General features: G+C 35.2%; 1 protein-coding gene across 1 annotated transcript in view; it reads left to right on the top strand.

The window, feature by feature from the left end:
- UVRAG (UV radiation resistance associated) overlaps nt 1-26,965 on the top strand; it is a 289,384-nt gene that overhangs the window by 156,748 nt on the left and 105,671 nt on the right. Inside the window, exons 10-12 of the mRNA XM_090265619.1 lie at nt 1,059-1,146; nt 2,051-2,111; nt 9,573-9,738. Of these exons, the coding sequence (XP_090121745.1) occupies nt 1,059-1,146; nt 2,051-2,111; nt 9,573-9,738 (315 nt within the window). The remainder of the gene's footprint in view (nt 1-1,058; nt 1,147-2,050; nt 2,112-9,572; nt 9,739-26,965) is intronic.

The following is a 26,965-nucleotide window of genomic DNA, read 5'->3' on the forward strand; positions in this document are numbered from 1 at the left end:
ATTATTTTCCTAACATGGCAGCAAGTTTTTTTGAGGTAGTTATAACACGTAGTGTTTTTTTTGTTGTTGTTGTTTTTTGAAAAACATGCATTTGTGTTTATTAACCAAAGAGGGGAGCCAGAACAGTGCAGACTCCTACCAGTTCCTCCTATAGTATACCTGCCTCGGCCAGGCTGCCAAAGCCTGGAAAGAACACTCTTCCCTGCTCTGATCTTCGATCCCAGGGTGAGTTCCCAGGGAACTGGGGCCCACTGAGTAAGGAAGAGGAAGTCAGCAAAGGATAGAGGCCAAGGAAAGAAGAAAGAAACAGCCACTGGGTAGACTGGTACAGTAGAGCTACTTGGTCCCTCACTCTCAGTGAGGAGGGCTAAGTGCCCCAAACCCATAAGAGGAACCAAGCAGAGGTACACTTATGTCAAAACCCCTACATGTGAGGAATGGGGAGCAGTCCAAGGTCAGGAAACAACTCTCTGCGGGGTCAGTCCATGCCTGATGGATGCTGGCCCAGCCTCTGAGCCTTTGCCTCTAGACCAAGTTCACAAAAGGCAGCAGTTTCTAGTCTACCCCAAACTAGGGAAAGGATGCAGGAGGTACTTTTTTGAGGAACTACCATATGGATATTTACTGAAATCAAATGGCATCAGATTAAGTGAGACATCGGTTAGCCAACTGATACTCTTTAAGTCTTGTTTTCCTTGTTTATAAAATGGATACAATAATGTCAACCAAATAGTGTTGTTATGATAAGTAATTTGTAAAGCTTCTAGCATTTAGTACAGCATGTGGTCAATCAATGATGATTTGTACCCTTTACATCTCCCAGCCTGGTTCTGGACCCACACACAATAGGCCTTAATGTGTATGTAGTTAGCTTGATTGATAGTATTTAGAGATAGGTCAGGACTTATGTTAGATATTATTCTTGCCTCTACTGCTAAGTGTCTGTGGCCTACTGCAGACCTTGTGATCTTTTTCTATGTCAATTATGTGTAAATAAATGTTTGAAAGTATATAAGTATATTTTTTAACAAATGTGCTTTTTTCCCTCTCCTCATTAGAGAACTCTTTCTGAAGACCAATGCTCAGTTGACAATTCGTTGCAGGCAGTTACTATCTGAGCTTTCGTACATTTACCCTATTGATTTGGTAAGTTTCAAATTTTCCGAAAAACTGGTTTTTTTTTAAAAGATGATTTTTATCTGAAATTTCCTCTCAATGAAAAAATCTCATTGCTCTAGTCATCGTCATATGCTCTGTCATGATTTCAAAGAGGAACTAATATCTGTTTTAAAAGTAGATTTAGACTTTGTTGGCATTAGGTTCCACCGTTTGATTTTTTATAGCAATTTGTTGGAGGGATGCACTCATCTTTACCTAAAAGAATACCGAATTATTTTGGGTTTCTTTAGGATCTTTTCACTCAACCACATTATCAACTGCCACCATTTCTGACACATACATGCAAATACATGTGCTCTGCTTTAAAACTGTAACTGCTGATTAATTTATATTTATTAGCATTACTTCAGATATTCCTGTCAGGATGTTAAGTTTTTAAATCTAGTTTCTTAGAGTACATGCAAAAAGTAAAACTTTAATAAAACTGATTAGATTCTTTTATTAGAGAACCAAATCTGCTAAATTTGATGTATTTTTTTTAAATGAAAAGACTAATTTTTAATTTAAAAGACTTAATTTTCTGAAAGGAAAGTTAATAGGATTTTAGGTTGCTCTTAGCATCTTGTTAATTCTATTTAAAAATTTTCATTTATAGGTATGAATTGGTCAGGATATTTTTATGATAAAATTTTACATGGCTTTTTGCTTATATATGATGCTTTAAATTATAGAAATTTCAAGTATATATAAATGTAAAGATAGTAGTATAATGAATCATCATGTATTTATCATCCAGCTTCAACATTTTTTTTTATGGTAATATTTTAAGTCAACACGGTATTATCTTTGAGTTAACGCTGACCTGCTGAATTCTTTGAGATTTGCTTTATACATAAAAAGAGTTAATTTCATTTTTTGGTTATATTCATAGAATGAACATAAGGATTACTTTGTATGTGGTGTCAAGTTGCCCAATTCTGAGGACTTCCAAGGTATTTTATTTCTTTTTACCTCTGAGGATTTGGTGTATATAGTATATGGTTATGTTGCAGGGGAAGATAGAGATATCTTGAAATGTTGGTCACCCAGCACTTTCACCAGAAGGGTTTTTGGACCTTCTGTCCCTTTCCAGTTGTAAGCATATAGAATCAGATTCTCTGATAGGAGACTTAAAAGAATATTTGTTCTAATCATGGAAAAAAATTATTGAACTTCATATTTGAAATTTGACAGAAAATAGTTTTTAAAAGGGCTTTAAGAAAATTAGACAGTGGGTTTCTTAAGAATACTACTAACCTCCCTATCCTTTGGTTTGATTTTCATGAAAAATATGCATGTGGTTGGAAGCAGAATAAAAACATTAATCTGTTCTGTTGTTATTTAGAAAATCATATTTCTGCTGATGTGAAAATATTTGAAAATTTAATTTAGTGATATTCCCACTACAACAGACTAAACTTGTTGTTTTGTCATTTCTGTTCTCTTTTACTTAAAGCTATTATAGACTGATTCATAGTAATTGCTAACCTTAAAATATTTTAATTTTCCTAATCTCTCTACCAGGATGCCAAAGAAAAAAACTTATTTTACTTGTCAATAAAAGTTTTTATTTTTTATTTTTGGCAAAGCGCATTCCACCACCCCCCCCCCCCGAGTCTAAACAATGCTTTGAGGCCTGTTAAATAGCTTTATAGATTTTTTTTTAACTTCATTTTTTTAATTTGGTGTTCAATTACAGTTGTCCCAATTTTGCCCTGTTGCTGTCCCCTGCCTCACTCCCCAGCCCACTCCCACCCTGTTGTCCATGCTGATGGGTCCTTATGGTTCCTTGTAGATTATTTTTAAAGCTAGCATATTATCTATTTGGGAAGAAGTTATTCAAAAACAGAGCATTATCAATTTTCCAATTTTGATTGGTACTTTCTTCCATTTCCTTATAAATGAAATGTTGTTTATAGTCCTTTAACATTTAAGACTATTTTAATTTATTACCTGTATTGGCCTTCACAGCAACCCTTACAACCAGCCGTTGGGACATGATAAAAGACCAGTGATAAAACAGGAATGGGAAGACCTGTATTCAATTCCTGGTTCACTTTCTAAAAACCATATAATTTGGAGCAAGCATCTAAGCTTTGAGTTTATTTCCTAATTAGTAGTATGAACATATTAATTCATGTCCTGTGTGTTTTACATGACTGTTGTGAAGATTATATCTATAAAAGCAAGACATCTTGTCTTATCTTTAATCCTCAGAAAAACAAACAAAGGAAACCCATAAGGAAGGTGGTATAATCTCATTTTACAATGTGTAAATGAGCTATTTAGTGACTTGCCAGAGACCACAAAGCTAGGTAATGATCTAGCTGGGATTTGTCTGGTTTTCATTGTACAGTGTTTTTTCCAATCTCTGTAAGTCATACAAATGTGCTTTAGTGTTGATTTTAGACAAAGTTACGGTGTCTTAACGCCCATGACACATCTTTTTCCTCATTCATCTATTTAACAAAGCTACTGAGTACCTTGAATCCTGTGCCAGGTTCCAGGGATACAGGACATTCATTCATTGAAAAAATATTAATTAAGCCAGGCACTGTGCTGAATTTGGAGGATATGACGATGGAAAAATCGAGTATATTCTCTCCTTTCATGGAACATACACAAAAATATGTTCTCTCCTTTCATGGAGCATACTCAGCCTAGTGAGCCAATAAGCAATAAACAGTATTTAATAAAGGAATATGCTATCATAGACAATAGGGGAACCTATTGATAAAGCAGAGAAGAACTCTCTAAGGAGAAGCATTTAACAGAAAATTTGAAGACTGAAATGAAATAACTATACAATAGTTGTAGGGGGGAGCATTACAAAGAAGAGGGGACAGCAAGTAAAAAGGTCACGATGGAGGAATGGGCTTGATATATCTTTAAAAAAAACTCAGGGTGTGGAGGGCGTGGGAGAGAAGACCTGTATTCTGAGCCGTCTTGTAATCTCTCAGAGCTTAATTCTTCACCTATAAAATGAGGTAATATCTCTGTCCCCTATTCATTGTGATAATTGAATGAGGTAACATTTGAAAATGCTTCTCATATAAAAGGTGCTCATATGAATGTAATTGAGAAAAGAAGGAGGGAAGAAAAAGACAGAAAAGACCCGACTAGAGCTATGTGGCGGGGCCTGGTGAGCAGGAGGAAGAGTTGTACCAGAGGAGGTAGGAGAGGTCAGCCAAGGCTGTGAGGCCGCTGTAAGGGGTTTGTATTTTATTCTCAGTCAAGTGGGAAACTCCTGAAAGATTTCAACACGGGGATGATGTGAGCTGATTTATGTTTTTGAAAGTTACTCTGGCTGTTAAATACAGACTGACTGGAAGGGAGGTAACAAAGGAAGCAGGGGTATCAGTACTGGTGAACTGTCACCTAATCCACTTTGGGATGTTTGTTGATTCTGTTTTTGTTTTCTTTGAAGTTGTTTGTTTTCTAGTTTTTCATAGCTTTTACTAGCTACCTGTGCTTTTGTATGCCCAACAAGCTGACTAAATTCTTCCTACTCTTTAAGGAATAAGTTTAGCTTTTTAGTGCAGTTGTTGAAAAATGAAATGGGAGATAAAATGAATGAAATGTTTACTTTTACTCTGAGGCCCTTTTCACTCCCCACGACACCTAGGAATCAGAAATTTTAAGAAGCACATTATGGTAGTATTGGACTTAAAAATCTTATGTTAGCATTTGGCAAGGCTTTCCATACACTCACTGTACTGAGTGCCCTGTGTGTGTCAGCTCCTGTGCCAGGTGCTGAGAGTATACAAAGAATATTAAGACATTGATCCTACCTCAGTGAGGTTTGAGCGCTGTTGAGGCTGTCAAACTTGTAATCAAGGCAATCAAGAAATATTTATTGAATTCATACTCTTTGTCAGGCACTTAGAAGTTTATTCCAGGTGCATGAGACTCAGAGAAGTGGGAATAATCAGTTCTATAACGAGGGGATTGGGAAAGACGATGGTCGTGGTGTCTTAAAAAATGAAGTAGTATTTCCCCATTGAAAGAAGGTAGAAGGACATTTTTAGATTGAGTGAGTAGAAATATGGTAACATGAAATATCACGTACAGTGCTATCTTGTTTATTAATTCTCCTGTGAGGGAAAGAATAACACTCAATTTTTTTAAAGACAAGAAAATTGAGGCTCAGAGAGATTAGTTAATTTTTCCAAAGATTCATACTAACCAGTGTCAGAACTAAAGTTATCCTTGGTCAGCCTGATTTCAAGGTCCATGTTATTCCTGTCATGGTGCAATTTTCTTCCTTGTTTTGCATAATTACCTCTTCTAAACTTCTGACAGCTTTTTAATGTTCTATAACAGATGCATTCTTGGTGAGACTCTAGTGAAGGAATTCCAAACTGGTTATTCTATGATATTAATGAGACCATGCTGGGATATACTTTACATTACATGGGTTAATAATACTGTTTGGGAAACTTCTCCATAGTGGCCCAGAATTTACTGTGCTCTTCTAAATCGGTGAGTTACTGTTAGAGTATGACAAAGAGTCCTGGACACAACGGGAGTAAGTTGTCTGATGAAAGGTATTCATTTGAGTTCCATTGACAGAGACATTTCTTATGTTAAAAAAAAAAAATGTTTGTGTGTGTTTTTAAGTAATCCATAACACCAGAGCCTTTTGTGGTAATGAGACCCAGATTTCCTTCTGTGTCTGTATCCCTTTATGCAGGCATGAGTTCTTGGAAAGGAGAGTCCATATGTCAAACAGTGTCTCATTGAGAACATGGAATGATTCCATAGATGCTGTGGCAGTGATTAGAGTCTTAAATATTTTATCCTGTCTGGATCAGTGGGTGCTTGGTTCCTTAACAAATCAGCTGCCTCAGGGATTGGGAAGGCAGGATGGTAAGAGCTTTTAGATCACTTATTGTACTTGGATGCACTTGAATATTAATAGTTTGTCCAGTGTATAAGTCAAAGGGACATTTGAATTAATTTATAATGTCGTCATGCAGATTGTGTGTTTGTGGAATTATCAAAAAGTTGCACAAAAGCCGCAGCGCTGAGTACCAGTATTTAAACAACAAATCAGAAACCATTTAAGGAAACTGCAGATTTTTTGTTTTGCTTGAAGCCACTGAGAACATTGTTTTAATCAGGATTTTTTCTTAATATACCTGAGTCTTAAAGTTTCATTCCTGTTCCTCTCTGAACCCTTTCACTGTGCATACAGCTTCTCACCTGTGACCTTTCTAACCCCAGAACAGCATAAGGAACACAAACCTCTGCTCTGCATTAGGTGTCAGGGACGTCATTAATGCTTACTGGAAAAGTATACCCCGGAGAGCCAGGTTTCGGCTTTGGCAGGTAACAAGTCTTTTAGATCTTGGAATGCTGGAAACCTTAAACCTTTTGGTTTTTCAGCTAAAGTGATTGGCAACAGAATGTGACATCTGAGGTTTTGTGGCCAGCAATAGCCATAATTAACCACATGAGCTCACATTTTCCCACTGGAGGTTCCGTGGTCTTGGGGTGATGAAAGTGACTTCCCTACCAGGAGGTGGTTTTCCTTTTGAGGATATTGGAATACCCTTGGGCCCTGTAATGCCTCACCCGTGGTCCTTTTAAAATGTTTTTTAATATAAAGCTTCAATATTGGAAATCCAACACCATGGTGTTTAACAGAGAGGCTGTGACTGAGCACTATGGCCTGGAAGGGCAACAACCTGGGGTGTTTAATAGGTGGAGCCAGGAGCCTTGTGGTGGAAATGATGATGAGTGTGAATAACTGGAATCAAAGCTGATTTCCAATATTATCCAGTTTCCAGTTTTTGCTATTTCTTTTTGTTTTTTGATCTGCATATATAGCTTTCTCAAAGTTACCTTTTTATCATTAAATTTAATTGAAATTGTTTTGAGTATTGAAAAGAGGTGATGTTAGAAGCCCAGTTTTTGTTCTTTTAATAGATACGTGGATGTAGGCTGAAAATTTGCAAGTGTAATTCTTTAGTATTACCTCTTTAGTAAATATGGTAAAATGTAGATGCTTGAGTGTTAAGCATTGGATAGGTTTTTTAAAAAAACACTTAGAGTTTTCATTTGACCTATTTGGGAGACTAATTAAGAGGCCTTCTCTTGCCTCTGTCAGGTCATATAGGAAAGGAAAAGCTTAGCGGGAAGCACATACAGGAAAGTCCAAACCTAGAGTAGTAGTATCCTTCGTTACCGTAAGTCCTCTTCTTTGTCTTCCCTCCCTTCAAAAGAAGGTTCTTAAAGACCAAGTCCTTAGGGTATTTTAAATTTGATAAGCCTGGCTCTTTACAGAACATAGGAAGCAAGCTTCAGTGACCTCTGTTCCAGCTTTGGGTCCAGAGATAGATATTTTGGGGGCCAGGGTATAGACACAATTCTCCTTATTCCATCTCTCACGGTTTTTACTTATATGGCTTTGATGAAGTCACTTATATCACTTGGGTCTAATTTCTTGTTGTTGTCTCTAAATGGATAGCATTAGACTCAATGATTTTTAAGGTTTCTCCTAGTTCTAATATGATGATTAAATTTTAATGTGACGAATTTACAATGTAATGTAATTTTAATCTCTAAGGTGGTGTGATATACAGATTTCAACAGAAATAAAGTAGTATTCAAGGTATGTGGGTGGGACTGGAGCTAGAGGACAAGGTCTCTAAAAATAGGATTAAAAGATAGTTGGGTTCTAGTCAGTTAGAGCATAACTCAGTACTGTCAGGTGAAATGAATGCTGTTTGATTATTTTCATCAGTTTGATTTGAAAGAACATCAGACGTTAGTTGAGAAGCCCATTCTCTGTCTGGCACTATACAAGTCACTGAGGACTCATAGACTCTGTGTTCTTTGCCGTCGCTAGAAAGGAGTGAAGAAACTAAGGTAGCATATGTGTTGTCATATGCTTGGTATGTTCTAGGCTTCCAAAAAATAAAAGTTATCTATTCCACAGTAAAGTTCTGAGACAGTAAGGTAGAATGCTAACAGGACAGAGACAGTGTCAGGTCAACCTGTATAGTAGCTGGATTACTTGGACAGGTTTCTTAACTTCTTTGAGTCTTAGTTTCTTTACTTGTAAAATGAATGAAATGGCATATAAAAAGTGCCCAGTTTAGTAATTGGTGATGAATGAAGGACTGTCATAAATAAAGTATTATGGTCAATTTCTGGCAGAAGAAAAATATATAATAAAAGTTACCTGTTTTTATAATATGATCAAAGAGAAACCAAGAGTCTGCTATGGTAGTCAAGGGTGGAGAATTCACTAAAAACTAGATGTTTGTAATGGCATTCCTACAATAAGAAGGTAAAGCTTAGATAACTAAGTATAAACATAAAAGAAGAATGTGAAAAATATTATTAATAGTTGAAGTTACAGGTACCCTTATAAATCAGGAAATACAAGCCAAGTTCACCTCAATCACTGTAGCCTTTCTTTAGTTAGAGGTACTCCAGATGATGTATTAAATTTTTTAGTGTATGTGCACACATGTGTTTATATGTGAACTTTTTAAAGTATTTTGGGAATATTGTATACCAAGCACTTACTTTTTCCTTCCTCCTGGGTCAGGGTTAAATGTTTTGTTATATTACTCTCAGTGTTGCATACCTGCATGATTATTTATCACTTGGTAGGTGGTAGCAGAAATCTGGATGGGGAGTTAAAAATGTAATTTCCCATAACTTCTTAAAATACAGTTGCTTATGTTTATAAGATACATGCATTTTTTTCAATAGTTGCTTCCACCTAAATTGCATAAGTAGGCTATGTTAACAGTGTGGTTTTTTCACTTTTACTGTTTAAAATGGTTGTTCTCCTTATTGTGTTTGAAACTTCACGAATTTATCTACATAGTACTATCTTTATGAATATTGAGAACATACCCCATAAAGGATTATGCTATTTTACTTCACATTAGAATTAATAATGAGCAGTAGTATAGCAGTACAACTATATAGCTTATAAGTTGTTAATGAATAAATGTACAGTGCTTATAGAGTGTGTTATGTTTAAACCTCTGTAACTAATTTTCACATTATATAATAGACTCAAGTATTTTTCCTGCCTTTAAAAGTGCTGGGAAAGAAAGTAATGGATATTTGAGTGTACTAAGAATTCTTTCTTTAGATATATATAAAATGTTAATTTCACCACAGTAGTTATTGGGATATAGTTTTAAATATAATAAATGAAATTTTAAGTCTTATTAATGTGTTTAAATTTGTAAAAATTCACATAATTCAAGCAAGTTTATAATATAAATGTATAATTGAGTTTAAAATTATAAGTGTAAACTATGTAATTTAGATAAGATTAATATTTATTTGCCAGTTATTTCTTAATAAAATATCTTTTGAAATTGATTTATTATGATCTCATAGCTGCATTTGTAAGGTTGTTTTCTTCTGCTTTTAATTCACAGCAAAAGATGATGGAAGCATTGCTGTTGCCCTTGGTTACACAGCACATTTGGTCTCCATGATTTCCTTTTTCCTGCAAGTGCCCCTCAGATATCCCATAATTCATAAGGGATCTAGATCAACAATCAAAGATAATATTAATGACAAACTGACAGAAAAGGAGAGAGAGTAAGTATCTTTTTAAAATATACTTTTAGCATCAAGCTACTATGAAACAAGAAGTATATTAAAAACATAAATGCGACCTAGAGTGTGGCAATTTTTATATGTCCTTTGTAAAGCTCTGTTTCTTTTAAATAGAATGTAGTCATCCATTTAGATTATAATGGATCAACTCCTGTACTTGTTAAAATTGCTAATGGTAGCAAAATTGACTCATTAGGTTTAATTTGCTTTTGTGAGGTCAAGTATAATAGCCCTGCAAATATTCATGTAGTACCTGTTTCACGTTCGTCAGTAAATGAAAGAGGTAAAAGATTTGCCAGAAAGACAGCCAGGAAAAGGATAAGAGACTTAACAAGAGATTGTACATTTCTGAAAAATGGATTAATGAACTGGAAGATAGGTCAGTGGACTATATCCCGACCAAAGCATAAAAAAAAAAAAAAAGATATGGATTGTATAGAAAAGTGCTAGACGTGTAAGACGCAACCAAAGGACTAATATACAGCACATATAATTGGAGTCACAGAGAAGGAAAAAAAGAGTACATAAGGTAAGTGTAATATTTTAAAAGTTAATGGTAGAATTTTTCAGATCGATTAAAAATATCAAGCTACTTATTCAAGGAGTATTAAATACAACACAAAATAAGCACAAAGCCAAGATACTTAGAGAAATTATTGTGAAATAGCTGCAAACCAAATACAAAGTGAGAATAAAGACAGATTAAGCATCAAATGAACAATAATAATAATATTAAAAGCTAATTTCTCAATAGAAACATTGGGAGCTAGGAGGTACTGCAATGACATTTTAAAAGTACTATGAAATAATATGGCCAACTTAGAATTCCATATTCAGTGAATGTATTCTGCAAAAGTAAAGGTGAAATAAAAACATTTCAGACCATCAGAACTGAGAAAAATACATCTCAGTAGACCAATACTAAGGGAAATATCTAAAGGCAGAATAAAGACAATCTGCACAGAAATTTGGAAATGCAAGAAGCAACATATATATAAGTTAATTCTGAGTAAAAACAAATAATAAAATATCTTATTAAATATAATATACATATACATAAAATATATTTAGAATTGTAATGCATGACTAACACAAAAGGTGGGAAGTGGAAATGGAGTTAAAATTCTCTAAGATCATAGCATTATGTAAAAGTGGTAAAATCCTAATTCTTATTGTACTCTAATAAATCAAAGGTAAATGTTATAATCTCATAACCACTAAAAATTATTTTGTCCAAGCAAAAAAACTAATAGAGTAGATAAGTGAAAAAGAATTTAAATACATGATTAATCCAAAAGAAGGCAAGAAAAGAAAGAAAATAAACATTAATTTCAAACCAAAAACAAATAGTAAATTTATAGATATGAACCCACCCAGACTTATCCTGTAATTACATTAAATGTAAATGTTATTAATAAAGATTGTCAAGCTGAATAAAAAAACTAAACTTATTCTGCTTTTAAAAGATACCTCAAATATAAGGACATAGAAATATTGAAAATAAAAAAGTAAATAAAGAATATTATACAAATACTATACAAATGAGAGTTAGTAGAACTATGCTATATCAGACGAAGTGAAATTTAAGGCAATTTAAATAAAGTGGGACATTTTATGATAATACAGTCAATTCTAAATACATATATACCTTAAACTATAGCTTCAAATATATAGACAGGAGTTAATGGGACTATAAGGAAATCCATAGTCATAGTAGAGGACTTTAACTATTAGACAAAGAAAAAAAAAAATCAGCTAGAATCTAAAAGACCTGAACAGTACAATTAATAAACTTAATCTAAGTTATAGATAAAGAATATTGCACCAAAGGTTACAGGATATACATTTTTTTCAGGTGCACATGGAACATTTACTAAAGTTGATTATGCTGGGCCTCAACAAATTTCAAAATATTAAAATAATTCACTATATGTTATCGACCACAGTGGAATTTACTAGAAATCAATAATAAAATCCCCAAATGTGTGAATAGTAAACAATATCAAAGAAGAAATTATAAAGGAAATTTGAAGTTATTTCAAAGTGAATGATGAAAATATAGCATGTGAAACCTTGTAAGGTGCAGCTAAATCTGTGCTCAGGGGGAAATTTATACCCTCAAATGCATATATTAGAAAAAAGGTTTAAAAATTAATCATCTAAGTCTCCTTCTGAAACAGCTAGAGAAAGAAGAGTTAGTTAAGCTCTGGGAAAGTAGAATGAAGGGAATAAGAGCAGAAATTAAATGCACAACTGTACAGGGGAATAAATAATACAGGCAAAATTCTATTCTGAAACAACTAGAATTTGATAAGCCCTTAGAAGAACTATTTAGAAAGAGGAGAGACAGACAAAATAGCTAATATAAGTGAAGAAGAAAACATGGCATTACAGATATACAGACATTAAAAGGTAAGATCTTATGAACAACTTTATACAAATAAGTTTGACATTCAAATGAAATGGATGAATTTCTAGAAAAACACAACCTTCCAAAACTGAGCCATGAATGACTGAGGTTTAGAAAGCCTTACACCTGGCTAAAGGGAAGTGGATTATAGGATATTCACAGTAAGTTCTTCTCAACCCTGGCTGTGCATTAGTGTCATCTGGGGAATTTTGAAAATGACCTCCTAACTCCCAGATTCTTGGCCTCTCCCCCAGAAATTCTAATTAAGTTGTTGGGGCCCAGACATGAGTTACTTTTTTAAAGTTCCAGAAGTGATTCTGATGTGCAGTAAGGTTGAGATCCACTGTTGTGGATTGAGATTGTTGCGTCTGTGGGCATGAAGAAATGACTATCTTCCACTATATTTAGGGAACTGCAAGAGGAAAGGCAGAGAAGGTAGGCCCCAGTGAAATAATTTAGTACTGTATCTGGTAAGACAGTGCCTCTCAGCTTATACATGGGAGGCAGGGAGCACATGTATAGTATAAACTAGTGCCTTTTTAAAGATACTGACATCAGTTTATAGCCCAAGTGTCCTTTTTAATTTAAAAAACATTTAGAGTCTACAATGTCTATTGACAAAGAAGGGGACATGGGTATGTTTTTTTCTCTTTGTAAAAAATTGAGGTGAAATTCACATAAAATATTTTTTTTTAGCATACAGTTCAGTGGCATTTAATATATTCACAATGTTATGCAATCACCAACTCTCTCTGGTTCCAAAATATTTCATTATCCCAAAAGAAAACCCTGTTTCCAGTAAACAGTCACTGCCCATTCTCCAATCCAGCACCCTTTTCCCCAGCCCCTGGCGACTACCATCTACTTTCTGTCTATGGATTTACTAATTATGGATATTTCATATAAATGGAATCATACAATATGTAACCTTTGCTTAAGGTTTCTTTCACTTAGTCTAATGTTTTCAAGGTGTATCCACATCGTAGCATAATTAGTACATTATTCACTTTTATGGCTGAATAATACTCCATTGAATACCACATTTTGTTTAACCATTCATCTGTTGATGGATATTTGGATTATTTTTACCTTTTGGCTAGTGAATAGTGAGTGCTGCTATAAAAATTCATGTAGAAGTATTTGTTTGAGTATCCATTTTCAGTTGTTTTGTGTATATGCCCTAGAGTGGAATTGCTGGGTCATATGGTAATTCTATGTTTAACTTTTTGAGGAACCACAAAACTTTTCAATGGCAGCTACACTGGTTTATATTCCCTGATGTGATGTGCTATATCATTGTTATTTTGATTTGTATTGCCTTAATGACTAATGAATGTTGAGCACTTTTTCATGTGCTTGCTGGCCACTTATACATCTTCTTTGGAGAAATGTGTATCCAAGTCCTTTGCCCATTTTTTAATTGGGTTATTCATTTTTTGTTGTTGTTGAGTTGTAATCCTTCTTTATGTATTCTGGATACTAGACCCTTATCAGATATATTATTTGCAAATATTTTCTTCCATTCTCTGGGTTTTTACAGTTTAAGGCCTAAAATTAAGATCGATATTATCTGCTGCCTAGATTATTTGGTGAAAACGAGGGCCTTGAGTGGTAACCCATTCTGATTCTGTAGACAAGTTCCCTTGTTCAGACAACCTTCCTTATCCACCAATAAGCAGGTGTAGTTGCTACTGATTTCTGAGTAGTGATTTCAGTTACTTTTCAGTTGGGAAATCAGGGAAACAAACCAGTCACACCCTCCCACAGGAACCAGTCATCACTACATCCATTTTATACTACAAAACTTGCCCCTCACAGCCCCTGGCTGTTCAATAATGTTGACCTTAAGTAAATTGACAGCCAGATACTTCTCTGGTTAAATGGGTTTATTCAAGCACAACAAAGAACTGCAATTTAGGACATGTGGTCTAATGGTGAACCAAGTGCAAGTACTGAGAAACAAAGGAGAGGAACTCTGTTTGATGGGCCTGGGCAGGGCTGTGGTAAATGAAGAGTCCACTGGAGGAAACTGAAAGTTTGAAGTGTAGTGATTTTTTTCATTGGCTGAATTATGGCAGTTTTCCATTGGCTGAGCTGTTCCTGGACTAGGAGGACTCTTTTCTTCTTACTGCTGAGGTAGTAATGTACTATTGCTTCCTGTCAGAGATGCAAGACACTTCTGTTCTTGTTGGGGTCAGTATGTGTGTTGTATGACACATACATGAGAATTCTCTCTTCTAGCCTCCCGACTCCATTTTAAATGAGGTTTCTGTTTATTAATTTTCACACTCTGTTCCCAATTGTAACCCCCATGTGACCCTGCACAGCATGCACTGTGCTCCTTCCCTAGACTGTGAGTATATGTGACTAATAAAGTGCTCTCAATTTCATCTGTTCCATGTCAGATAACAAACAGGGTTCAACCATCCCCGTAACCCTAGGGCAGTAATCCCTCTCTTGTCAATGAGGTAAATAAGAAGCAATTAAAAGAGTTGTATCTTTATAGTGTCCTTTGATGCACGGGAGTTTTAAATTTTAATTAGGTGTATTTTGTCTATTTTTTTTTTGTTTGTTTGAAAGTTTTCATATTTAAATCCAATGTCAAGTCAAAGGTCATGAAAGAGTTACTCTTTTTTTTTTTTTTGTAATAGTTTTATCATTTTATATTTTATCTTTAGGTCTTTGACCCACTTTGAGTTTCAGTGTGTATATGGTATGAGGTGGGGGTCCAACTTCATTCTTTTATATGTAGATAGCCAATTGTCTCTGTAGCATTTGTTGACAAGACTGTTTTTCCCCATTGAATACCCTTGGCACATTTGTTGAAAATCAGTTAGCCATAGCTAATTGGTAGGTATGTTCCTACCAATTATTTTTCTTAATCCCTGCACCATTTCCCCCTTCCCCTTCCTTCCCCCTCCCAGCTGATAACCCTTCAGATGATCTCCATACCTATTATTCTGTTCCTGTTCTGGTTGTTTGCTTCATTTATTTTTGGTTTTGTTTTTTAGATTCAGTTGTTGATGGTTCTGAGTTTGTTGTCACTTTACTGTTTATAGTTTTGATCATCTCCTTTTTCTTAAATAAGTCCCTTTAACATTTTATGTAATAAAGGCTTGGTGCTGATGAACTCCTTTAGCTTTACCTTGTCTGGGAAGTACTTTATTTGCCCTTCTATTCTAAATAATAGCTTTGCTGGGTAGAATAATCTAGGTTGTAGGTCCTTGCTTTTCATCACTTTGAATACCTCTTGCCAGCCCCTTCTTGCCTGAAAAGTTTATTTTGAGAAATCAACTGACAGTCTTATGGGAACTCCTTTGTAGGTAACTCTCTGCTTTTCTTTTGCTGCTTTTAAGATTCTCTCTTTATCTCTAACCTTTGTCATTTTAATGATGGTGTGTCTTTGTGTGGTCCTCTTTGGGTCTAGCTTGTTTGGGACTCTCTGTGTTCCCTGGACTTTTTGTCTATTTCCTTCACCAAACTAGGGAAGTTTTCTTTCATTATTTTTCCAAATAGGTTTTCAATTTCTTGCTCTTCCTCTTCTCCTTCTGGCACCTCTGTGATTCAGATGCTGGTACATTTAAAGTTGTCCCAGAGGTTCCTAAGCCTCTCATTATTATTTTTTTTTTTTTGCATTACTGTTTCTTCTTTCTGATCTGGTTGAATGTTTATTTCTTCCTTTTGTTCCAAATTATTGATTTGATTCCTGGCTTCCTTCCCTTCACTGTTTGTTCCCTGTATATTTTTCTTTATTTCACTTTGTGTAACCTTCATTTCTTTCTTTATTTTGAGGCCACACCTAATCATTTCTCTGAGCATCCTGATTACCAGTGTTTTGAGCTCTGCATCTGATAGGTTAGCTATCTCTGTTTTGTTTAGTTCTTTTTCTGGGGTTTTGTCTGTTTTTTTGTTTGGGCCATATTTATTTGCCTCCTCCATTTGGCAGCCTCCCTATGTTTGTTTCTGTGTATCAGATAGAGCTGCTTTTACTCCTGTCTTAGTAATGTAACCTGTGTAGCAAAGGCACCTGTAAATTGTGTCGGGCAGAGCCTTAGGTATTTGCCAGGGCAGGGACACCCACTTCACCACTTTATGGCTCTGTTTGTGGTGGGTGGCTTGGAGAGGGGACAATGCTGCTATCTGGCTTCTGGCAATTTGCCTGTCACTCGCTCCATTTCCCGTCACTTCACCCATTTCCTGTATGTGATTGACACTTCCAGTTGTTGCCTTGGAGTGTGTGTACGTTCTAAGGCCATGTGGGCCCTTTAAGCAGCAAAAATCCATCAGTTTCTTCTACTACCCTGTGTGCACTTTAAGAGGTGGAAATCTAGCAGTTTCTTCAGCCACCCCAACCCCCACTGGTTACAGTCAGAGTAATGGGGTTTATCTTCCTGCTGCTTGAACCCTGGCCTGTGCAATCTGTCCTGGGGCTGGGATCACTTGCTCCCAGGGTGTCCCTCTTGATTTTTATCTACCATGTGAATATGGGGCCTTCTGTTCTTCTGCCACCGCTGCTTGTCCAAGCCACACCGCCTCTGCCCTGTGTCTGCGACCCCGCCCTCTACTACCATCTGGATGTATGTGACTTCTTTAAATCCTTGGTTTCTGACTTCCATATAGGTTAATTTTCTGGTGGTCCTGGTTATTTGTTTTTGAGATCTGGTTGTAAATCTTTATATAGTTATGCAAGGAGGTGTGGTGTGTCTACCTACACCTCCATCTTGACTGGAAGTCCTCCATATTTTTATATTCTCTTGAGTCAGTTTAGATTATTTGTTTGAATATGTCTCTTTCATCTAAGTTATCTAATTTATTATTATACAATTTTACATAGTATTTTTAAATAATTTGTTTCAATTCTGTAAGGTCTTGAATGTCTCTAATTTCATTTTTTATTTTAGTTTTTTATGTCCCTCATTTTTAAATCTAGCCAAAAGTTTGTTAATTAAGATGACCTCTTCAAAGAATTGACTTTTGTTTGCATTCATTCTGTTGTTTTTTCTGTGTTCTATTTGGTTTATCTCCACTCTAGTCTTTATTATTTCCTTTTCTGCTAGCCTTGCCTTTTGTTTTATCTTTCTTTAGATATAAAGTGAGGCTATTTTTATTTTCATTCATCTCAAAGTATTTTCTAATGTCCCTTTGATTTTTTTTCATTGACCCATTGGTTGCTTAAGAGTGTGTTTAATTTTCACATGTTTGTGAATTTTCTAGTTTTTGTATCATTATTGATTTCTAGTTTAATTCCATTGTGATGGAGAAGATAGTTTGTATTGTTTTAGTATTTTTTAATTTATTAAGACTTGTTTTGTGGCCTAACTTGTTTTGTGCTCTACCCTAGAGAATGTTGCACACGCATTTGAAAAGAATGTCTATTCTGTTGTTAGATGCAGTGGCTGTATGTGTACATTAGGTCTAGGTGGTGTGTAGTATTGTCAGGTCCTCTATATCCTATTAATCTTCTGTCTATCCACTATTGAAAGTGGGGAAATAAACTCTCCAACTATTATTGTAGGACTATTTTTTCTTCATTTCTATTCATTTTTCTGCATATATTTTAGAGCTTTGTCATTTGGTTCATGTGTTTTTAGTTGTTATTTCTTCCTGATGAATTCACCCTTTTTGCCTCTTAAAACAATTTTTGATAGAGTATAGCAACTCTAGCTCTCTTGGTTACTGTTTGTATAGAATATACAATATTTTCCATCTTTTACTTTGAACCTATTTATGTCTTTGGATCTAAAATGAGTCTCTTCGGGGTAGCATGTCGTTAGATCATGTTGTGGTGTTATTTATTTATTTATTTATTTATTTATTATCCCCACCTGAGGACATTTTTTTCATTGCTTTGAGAGGGAGAGAGAGGGACAGAGAGAGGAACACTGATATGAGAGAGAAACATTGATTGGTTTCTTTCTTGTATGTACCCCGACTAGATCTGGGTGTGTGCTTTGTCTGGAAATTGAACTCACAACCTTTCTGCCTACAAGATGACACTTCAATCAGCTGAGCCACACTGGCCAGGGTAGATCATGATATTTTATTCATCCTGTCAGCCTCTGCCTTTTGATTGGAGAGTTTAATCCATTTATACTTAGTATAATTATTGGTGCCATTTGTTTTCCATATTTCTTATACCTTTTTTATATGAGAGAATGTTTTCTACTCTGTTTCTTCATTTTCTTCATTATTGCCTCCTTTTTTTTTCTTAATGGATTTTTTTTTTTTGTAGTGTACCATTTTAATTACCTTCTCATGTCCTTTTCATTATATATTTTAAGATATTTTCTTGTTGGTTACTCTGGAAATTATAATTAACATTCTATATTGATAACAATATAGTTTGAATTAATACCAACCTAGCTTCAATAGCATATACAAACCCCTCCTCTACATCTGTTCTTCCATCTTTATGTTATTATTGTGATAAATTATGCCTTTATACATTGTGTACCCATAGTACTCTATGTAGTTACTTTAATTGGAGATCTTTATTTCTTTGTATACCTTGGTGTAACTGTCTCTCTCTCTTTTCTTTTTCTTTTCTTTTCATTTCAACTTTAAGGCCTTAGCCTTCAGTTCTTGCTTGCAGTTAGATTGACTGTCATCCAGAGGTGAAACCCTGGGTCTTTTCAGGTCATGTCTGAGCATGCATCATATTCTGGGCATATGAGTAACTTCTGTATTCCTCAGTATATATGGGCACTTTTGAATGCACTGATTTCTGAAAGCAACTCTCCCCAGCTTTTCCTCCCAGGCTTTAAGACAGTCTGTTGTATACCTCTGCCTTAATCTTTTGAACAAGAAGGCTGTTGGTTGGTTGGTTGCCATACATCTTAAACAATGTCTTCTGCTTTCACCGCTGAGTTCTGACTATGCAAAACAAAGGCAGGCACCTTGCATTAGTTCTCTAGGTAGCCCTAGGCAAGTTAGAACAAACACTTAAAAAAAAAAAAAAAGAATAAGAAAGAACAGGGATCAGGGCCCCACATAGGCTGCTGTCTTCAAGACTACCGCTGAGCTGAAGAGGGGTTTGGGGACAGGTAAATAAAAATGCTGTGAAACTTCCCTCCTGATTTTGAGTTACATTTTTCTTGACTCACTGAGCTCACCTGGTTGTTGTAAACCTTTGACTACCTACTTTCCAGCGTCTTGGCAAAATTGATTCTGTCAGTTTTTGCTTGGTTTTCTTTTTTAATGTATCTGGAAGGACAAGTCCTTACATCTACCTACTCCATCATTTTCACTGACATCATTCCATTTGTTTGTTTAATGATGAAAAACATTACTTACAAGGGATAAGGAAACTCTAGATTATTTTAAATAAGAGAGCACCATGACCAGATATGACTTTGGCAAAGATCAACTTGTTTTGTGGAGAATGATCACTCCTCCCAACCTTCCTTAGGTTCCATATCAATAGAATTATCTCTCCAGATTTTAATCACATTTGTGCATAATGATCTGACTTAAAGTATTAGTTATGTAGGAAAGTCACTTTGGGAGTTTGAAGGAAGGGAGTGCTGAAAATGATAAATACCTTTTTTCCGCACTCTTTAATTTGTGAAGGAGCCCCTTAACCTGTGCAGAACTCTAAGTGGTGTGCCCAGTGTGAGTAGTAGTGACGATTTGTTTATTGATTGATTGATTTTCCCAAGCAATCTGGGAAGGCCAGCTAGATTTAGGTGATTGTGTTACCCATTTTTCTTTGGCAGCCAGTAGAACTGCAGGAATTGCATTTTTGTAAAATAATCTTATATTCTACCTCTGTCTTCCCCCTTCTACAGAAACACAGGTTATATTTTATTGATTCTATTATATATAATTTTGACATTTTAATATTGCTAAAAATGAACTGCATCTTACAATTAATGGCATGTCATATTATGATAGATAACATTTATCTTTTCTTACTGGTGCATAAGCTAATGATGCATTTCACAATTGATGTTGTCTTAGATTTTATGAGCTATCAATTTTTTTGGCTGGTTTTATGCACTTCAGTAGAACACTTCAAAACCTTTTTGGAACAACATAAGATGTATACATAAATATATAAATAAAATACATTTATTGATTATGCTTGTTGATTGAATCAACCTCTCAGTTATTCTTAGCCTGGATCACTGAAAGAGCTTATACATGGTTTTCTTTTCTCCGGTGTATGTCAGTTTTGATGTAGACCTTTCCAGGTTATTAGGTGGAATCAGGTCTTCATGGGAGATGGAAAATAGGAATTGAATGACTCATTGGACAAATTATACTTAATGTAATAGACCTAGGAATCCTCAGCCTCTGCCCTCTCTGATTACCTTCCTCATCTGGCTATTGGCCTGTGAAATATTAGAGTTCAAAGCCCTATTTAGCTAGTTTTGCTGGGGGTTGAGGGGCTCGTTCTTTCCTTTGTCTGGCCTGTTTGAAACACGGGTCTGGACTGCTGCCTTGCCTAAACCATTTCTTGTGCACCTGCACACTGTAAAGGGAAACTCTGAAATCTTTGCTGCATTTCATTTTAAGGCTCAGACCGCAAAACACGAAGGAATGTAACCAGAGTCCAGCTGCAATGTTCTTTTCCCCATTATTTCTTCTTTACTGAGGACTGAAAAGTAGGTTTTAAAGTGATATTTTAAATGAAATATATTAGTCATTGCTATTGTGCTGCTTAACTCTTTGTTAGATAATACCTTCAGAATGGATTAGTAAAACAGTCGTTGAGCTAGGATATAGCTGGTCAGAGCATATGGCTTTTTCAGGCCCTCAAAAGATATCTGAAATTTTTTATTTTATTCTCAGGAGAAATAGGGAGTGGTATAATTGGCAGGCACTTTTGAAACTTCCTGGCCTGTCCAATACACAGCTTTTACAAATCCCTAAAAGATGGTCAGCTATTTTTTCTGTAGTTGAATTATTGGAACCAGAGAAATGTTAATGCTGCTTTTCCCATTTTCTTAATTTTTTTTGTATTTACGTTTATTCCTTTGGATGGTTTTGACTAAAACCCCTTTTTTTTACCTGGTTGATTCTGATTTTTATAAGAGAAAATATAGAGTACAAAAAAAATTATAAAGTGTACAAAGTCAGATAATATCAGATAATATTGGGTCCAGATCATAGTCATTGCATGTGGATGTGATGCTCATGGGAGAAGGAAAAGTCTGTTTTAATGATCTAGGCAGTCATGCACACATATGTAAAGGGTCTGGCTGGACTGCAAGGTCCCTAAGCTAGTGGCTTGAGTCTTATTTATTTATTTATTTATTTATTTATTTATTTATGCAGCCACTTTGGCATGTCTGAATGTTTATGGAGTTTTCCCTCAGCATAACTAGGTTGCATTTTGCCAGGAATGAAGAGACAAAGGAATACGTGGAGTGGCAGTGAGCAGACTGATTCCCTGTCTCTGTTCCTTCAGCCTCCCTTTCTGGCCTGGCAACATTGCCTTCTTGCATAAATGAATGAGAATTTTTTCTAATGGTATCTTCTTGGAGCAGTTAGAATACCTTGACCATTATTTGTATAAGAAGTGAATTCTCTGTAGAAATAGTGACTGGAACCTGGGATTTTCTTGGCATAAGGCTTATATTGAAAACATAAATGTTTTCAGACTGCTGTAATTTTGACTCCTCATTTATGTTATTACCTGCTTAAGGCATACTTAAAACCTGCTGACAGCATCTTATATTTAGAATTATAGATTTTTCTCCCTATAAAACATCTCAGCTTCTGTTTGTTAATCAAGCTTTGCGTTCAGAAATAGTTACTGTTTTCACTAAATTAGCATCTGTTTGCTTTCATGGCATCCAATTAAATCTGATGGCTTCCTTCCAGAAGTGGAGGATTTTCACATTGTGCTTAGGCTTAACTTTTCAGTCCTTCTACTGTTTATAATACAAATTTAATCATTTCTTATAACCTTTCATCTTCATTTTATTATGGATTGTTGCTCAGATGCTGGCATTTAGAGCATTCATGACCCAAAACCTTTAAACTGAACACTGAATGTGATAGCTTGAGGCACTGGGTAGACCAAATGCTTTGGTGTTCTGTTTTTCCTTGCTGTGCAACTTAAAAGTATAGTCAAACATATTTTTCAGGGTGACTAGTATTACTGAAATGAATGAAATTATTCTTTCCGATTTTCCATTTGATGACAGGAATGTGACCTAATTGAAAAATCTCTTTTCATGTGAAAACGTCCAAAATTCTGTAGTCCAACACCATTATAACTACCTAAGGGTACACCATGGGGCAGAAATGAAGATGAAAAACAATGTGTGTTCATGCAGAATTGTAGACTCACTATGTTTTAGAACTGGACGGAATATTATTAGGTCATGTGGTTAAATTTTCATTTCACAAGTGGAGAAAAAGCAGGCTGAAAGATGAAATGAGGTTTTATAACAAGTTAACTGAGCATTCACTTTTATATGGCCCACTGAGGAAGGCAAACCCAGATGGTATGCTTATTTTAAGTGTGATACTTTTAAGCAAGCATTTAGGAGATGGAAGAAATGTGTTTTATCAAAATGGATCTGTATATGAGTCTGAAATACCCCTTTTTCTGATGTAAGGGAACTCTCCCCAGTGAAAAATGGTATGATGTGTTTCCCCTATGTTAAGCAGAGGCACTATGTTAAGTTCTCACTGAAAATGTTAATTCTTTAAATCCCATTTATCAGTTGGTTCACTTGACAGTTTTTTTTTCCCCTCTAAAAGATTCAATGCAAAATGCCTCTCTTTCCCTCTTGCCTCTATTTAAAATTGGTGGAGTTTGAGTTCTATTTTTAATTATTTAAAGCTTGGAATTATGCTGGCTTCACCTCTTTATTACTGAGTGACTGTGAAAATGTCCTCCCCAAGTCTTGGTTCACCTGGTGTAATATCCATTCCATTAGATTAATATGAGGATGAAATGAAGCCCAGTGCTTGGCATATAGAAGATGCTTAATAAAATTTTGTGACTATTAGGTGTACATTGAGTTTTGCAACAGGAATTCCTAGCAGCCATGTAAGTTTTTACTATTTCTAGGTGCTTAAAGGAAAGATGGACCTAAGAAAAGATTAAGGAAAATTTTAAATGCAACCGAATGGCATAGTAATATGGTAGGTTTTCTTTTGTAGTAATGCCATGAGGTACATCAGCTTTCAGTCAGTGGTGTAAATGCAGAGAACTAATGAAGTTTCCCGGAGTTCAGGGGGAAAAAGCTTTTCCAGGTCTGAGGGCTTGTCTTTGTCACTGCAGCTACTCAGGGCATTCACTGCCTAAGTGTCTGTATCTTAGGCGTTAGCAAGTAGTGAATGCTGAGGCCCTTAATATTAAAAGGAACATAGAGCATGTTCCAACTACATAGTTCCCAGCTTGGCCTGCTAAGTTTTCTGTCTCATCCTAGTTTTCTCTCAGTTCATAAGCTAAGCTCAGTCAAACTATATTTTTCCAAACACATCACATTATTTCCTAATTTGATGATACTCTTCGTCCATCCTGTTCTGCTTATCTGGAATGCCTTCCCTAGTATCAAAATTGTGGTTGAACAAAGAGCCCTTCCCTTGTGATCTAAAACTTAATTTCCCATAGTTTGGTGTACTCCTATAGCCTTCTGTAATTCTATCAACAATTTTCTCCATGTAGGTCAGAAATGAAATGCATTTATATATACATTTATTTCATTTTAACAACAACCCAGTGATACAAGTGGTATATTAAGAGTTATTTGTCTTATTCTTGTCTGAAATATTTTCAGTGTAGAAACTACATCTTACTTGACATTAATTTACTCCACTGCCTTGCAGAGAGCCTTGTATTGTGTAGACACTCAATAAAATATTCCTTGAATTGAGTCAGGAGAGCAAAAGGGATGTTCAGTTTTTGCAAATGCTATTACGTAACCTGACACTCCATACTGTAGCTCATAGTTTTAACTGTAGATGCTCTGGCTAATCATTATTTCATATAGTCTCTTAGGACCATGGCAAGCTATTAACTTCTCGGCCTGTTGTAATCTAAGGCACAGGCAACAGTGCTGATGGGATTGTGTTCAAGAAGGAGAGCAAAGAGCATGTTTTAAAATGAGGAATCCCTGTGGAAATTTAGGTAGGAGAGATCAACAAAATAAAACTGCAGAAGGGGGCTGCTAGGTGAGACAGGAAATGAGCACCCTGTGAAGATTAGGTGTTCCACTCAGAGAAGGGAATGTGGAAAATGCGTCACAAGTAATTGTGCAGGTATTTCATCACTGACACTTAGAAGCATATTGTTGTGTGTGTTGTTTTTAATGAAGTGTGCTTTTATAGTGCTGATATTATTATCTGGATGAGGAAGTCTTCCCTGGTATTATTGTCATCTCAGCTTTCTGCAACCAACTAAATTAAAATACAGTAATGTAATGAGACAGTGGGGTAAAAAAGAAAACCAGATGACTGTGACATGTGACCCCAGCCTGAACTTACTGCTTTTCTGGTTTGCAGTATACGCAACTCAGAATAGAGGTTCAGTGTAACACTTGAGGGTTGGGAGGGCAGAGGAATAATATACAGGGATGGGCAAAAGTAGGTTTACAGTTGTGAGTACGCTAAACACAGTTTATTCTTGTGTTATTTATTAATTATTATATTATTTTCTATATGAACAACTATAAACCTACATTGCCCGTGCCTGTACTTAGTTAATAGTGTGCTATGTCATGGGTTAAAGAGTGTTACATTATTAGAATATGCAAGATCAGTGTTTCTCAACGGGGGTCCCCAGAGCATTAGTGAGCTCTCCAAGTAGTCCATGGACTGGCTTTCGCAGTCTATTAATGTGTATCATATGACAGCATAGATGCTTTGGGTTCTGATATGAATTAATCAGTTACTTTAATAAGTAAGACTTAATTATGTTGATGTTACATTGAAAGTAGCGCCATTCTTTAATTCCTATGTGTTTGATTGTTTTGGTAGGCAAACAGTGAGGAATATGAGGATAACTATATCAAGCCAGAGAGTTTGAAATAGATGATTTGTGGGATCTTTTGGTTTTCTAAAGAAATAAATGAATGGAAAGAGTAAGAAAAGTATTTTTAGGTAGTTGTGAAATTATTTTAACTTCCCAAGGTATCTTATAATAGTTCTCTAGACAATTTTCTAAGAATAACATTTATGTCTGGGATTATTGTAAAAAAAAATTACGTCATTCTTTTAACCAGATATTTAAAATATCCCCATTATAATATACAATTAATAAGATCACCAAATATATTAACTTCTGAGTCAGATTAAATCATCAGTTGGTTTTGGTAGGTTTTTTCTCCTCTAATTCCTTGAAATGAAAAATTGGTATGAATGAGAATTCATATATAGTTAAATCACAGGATATTTAAATGACAAAAGGTTTATATCACAACAAAATCAGATCATATATTGAGGACTTGCAGAAGATGCTGGCATTAGATAGAATTACTCAGCTGCTGAAGTGGCACCTAGAGTGGACAGCAAGTCAGCCTGCAGTCACACTCAGCATTATAAGGGCCATGGTAGAAATCAGCATGCGGTTGAGTTGGGGGGAGCCAGCAAGGGCATGCTCCCGGAGATGGCCCCTAAATATCTGAGCTGCAGAGTGTGGGGGAAGGTTAGGAGCTGTCCAAGCAAAGGCTAGGTACAACAGGACATACATGCTGGCAAAAATCAGGTATTGTACCTTTCCATTGACGAAAGCCTCTAGTTTTTCACTTTGTCTGATAAGAAACTTTCACCTTAAGTTGCTTAGGGATTTTGTTTTAGGCATAGATAAAAGAAAGATATATTTCTAATTTAATTGTTAGTCTACATAAAAATTACTCTCAAAGATGATTAAGTTCACATGGTTAATATTAATGTATGTTTATTTATTCAAAGCATAGTAATATATCTTTATGAAGTGTTTTAGATTACAGAATGGTTATAATAACATATGACTTAAACATATACTTGCTTCCATATATGACTATCTAACAGAGCTAAATCATATTTGTATTGAAGTAATAAAAACTGCATATTCTAAACTTAGGAGAAACTGTGAATTTCCCATTTTACTCTTCTGCAAGAACTTCAGCATCAAACACACCTTGAGCTGGTTAATTTCACCTCACTAGCCTCTGTGCACTTATCTGAAAATAAAGATAATGATTTTAGAGACATATGAAGAATAAAAGATAACTTACATAAAATTATTGCATATAATATTCACTCAGAAATATCTGTACACAGAACAAATACACATATTAATAATGATATTTCTTTCTTTCTCTTCTGCCTGTACTTTTTGATCTTATTTTATTTCGGTAGGAATGAGACTCATACGTTTTTAGAACTGGAAAAGTCCATGGTTTTCAATTAAGAAAGGATCTTTTAAATAACCACAGAAATCCACAGACCATAATATGAGAAAAGTTTCATAAATTTGATTTCATTAAAAAGAAACTTGTTTATAACAAAACAACTAAATGAAAAGGCAAGCCACAGGTCAGAAGATATTTATAGTATATAGACTAACCAAGGGTCAGTATCCAGAACTTATAAGGAAACCCTTTATATATCAATAAGAAAAGGAAAAATCAACACATTAGAAATATGAACATAGTACATAAAGCTGTTAGAAGAACAAACACTGAATGTCTAATAACATAAGAAAAAAGTAAACTGAGCTTCACTAGTAATCAGGAAAATGCAAATTAACACCAGAGGAGATAGCAATTTGTGTTTGTCACCCTGGCAAAAAATAGAATGTCTGTTTAAGTACCAAATTTGGTGAGCATAGAATGGAAAAAGAATTCTCATCTTTTG

The sequence above is a fragment of the Furipterus horrens genome, unplaced genomic scaffold (assembly GCF_987537825.1).
Source record: "Furipterus horrens unplaced genomic scaffold, mFurHor1.1.pri manual_scaffold_2, whole genome shotgun sequence".
NCBI classification, from domain to species: Eukaryota; Metazoa; Chordata; class Mammalia; order Chiroptera; family Furipteridae; genus Furipterus; species Furipterus horrens.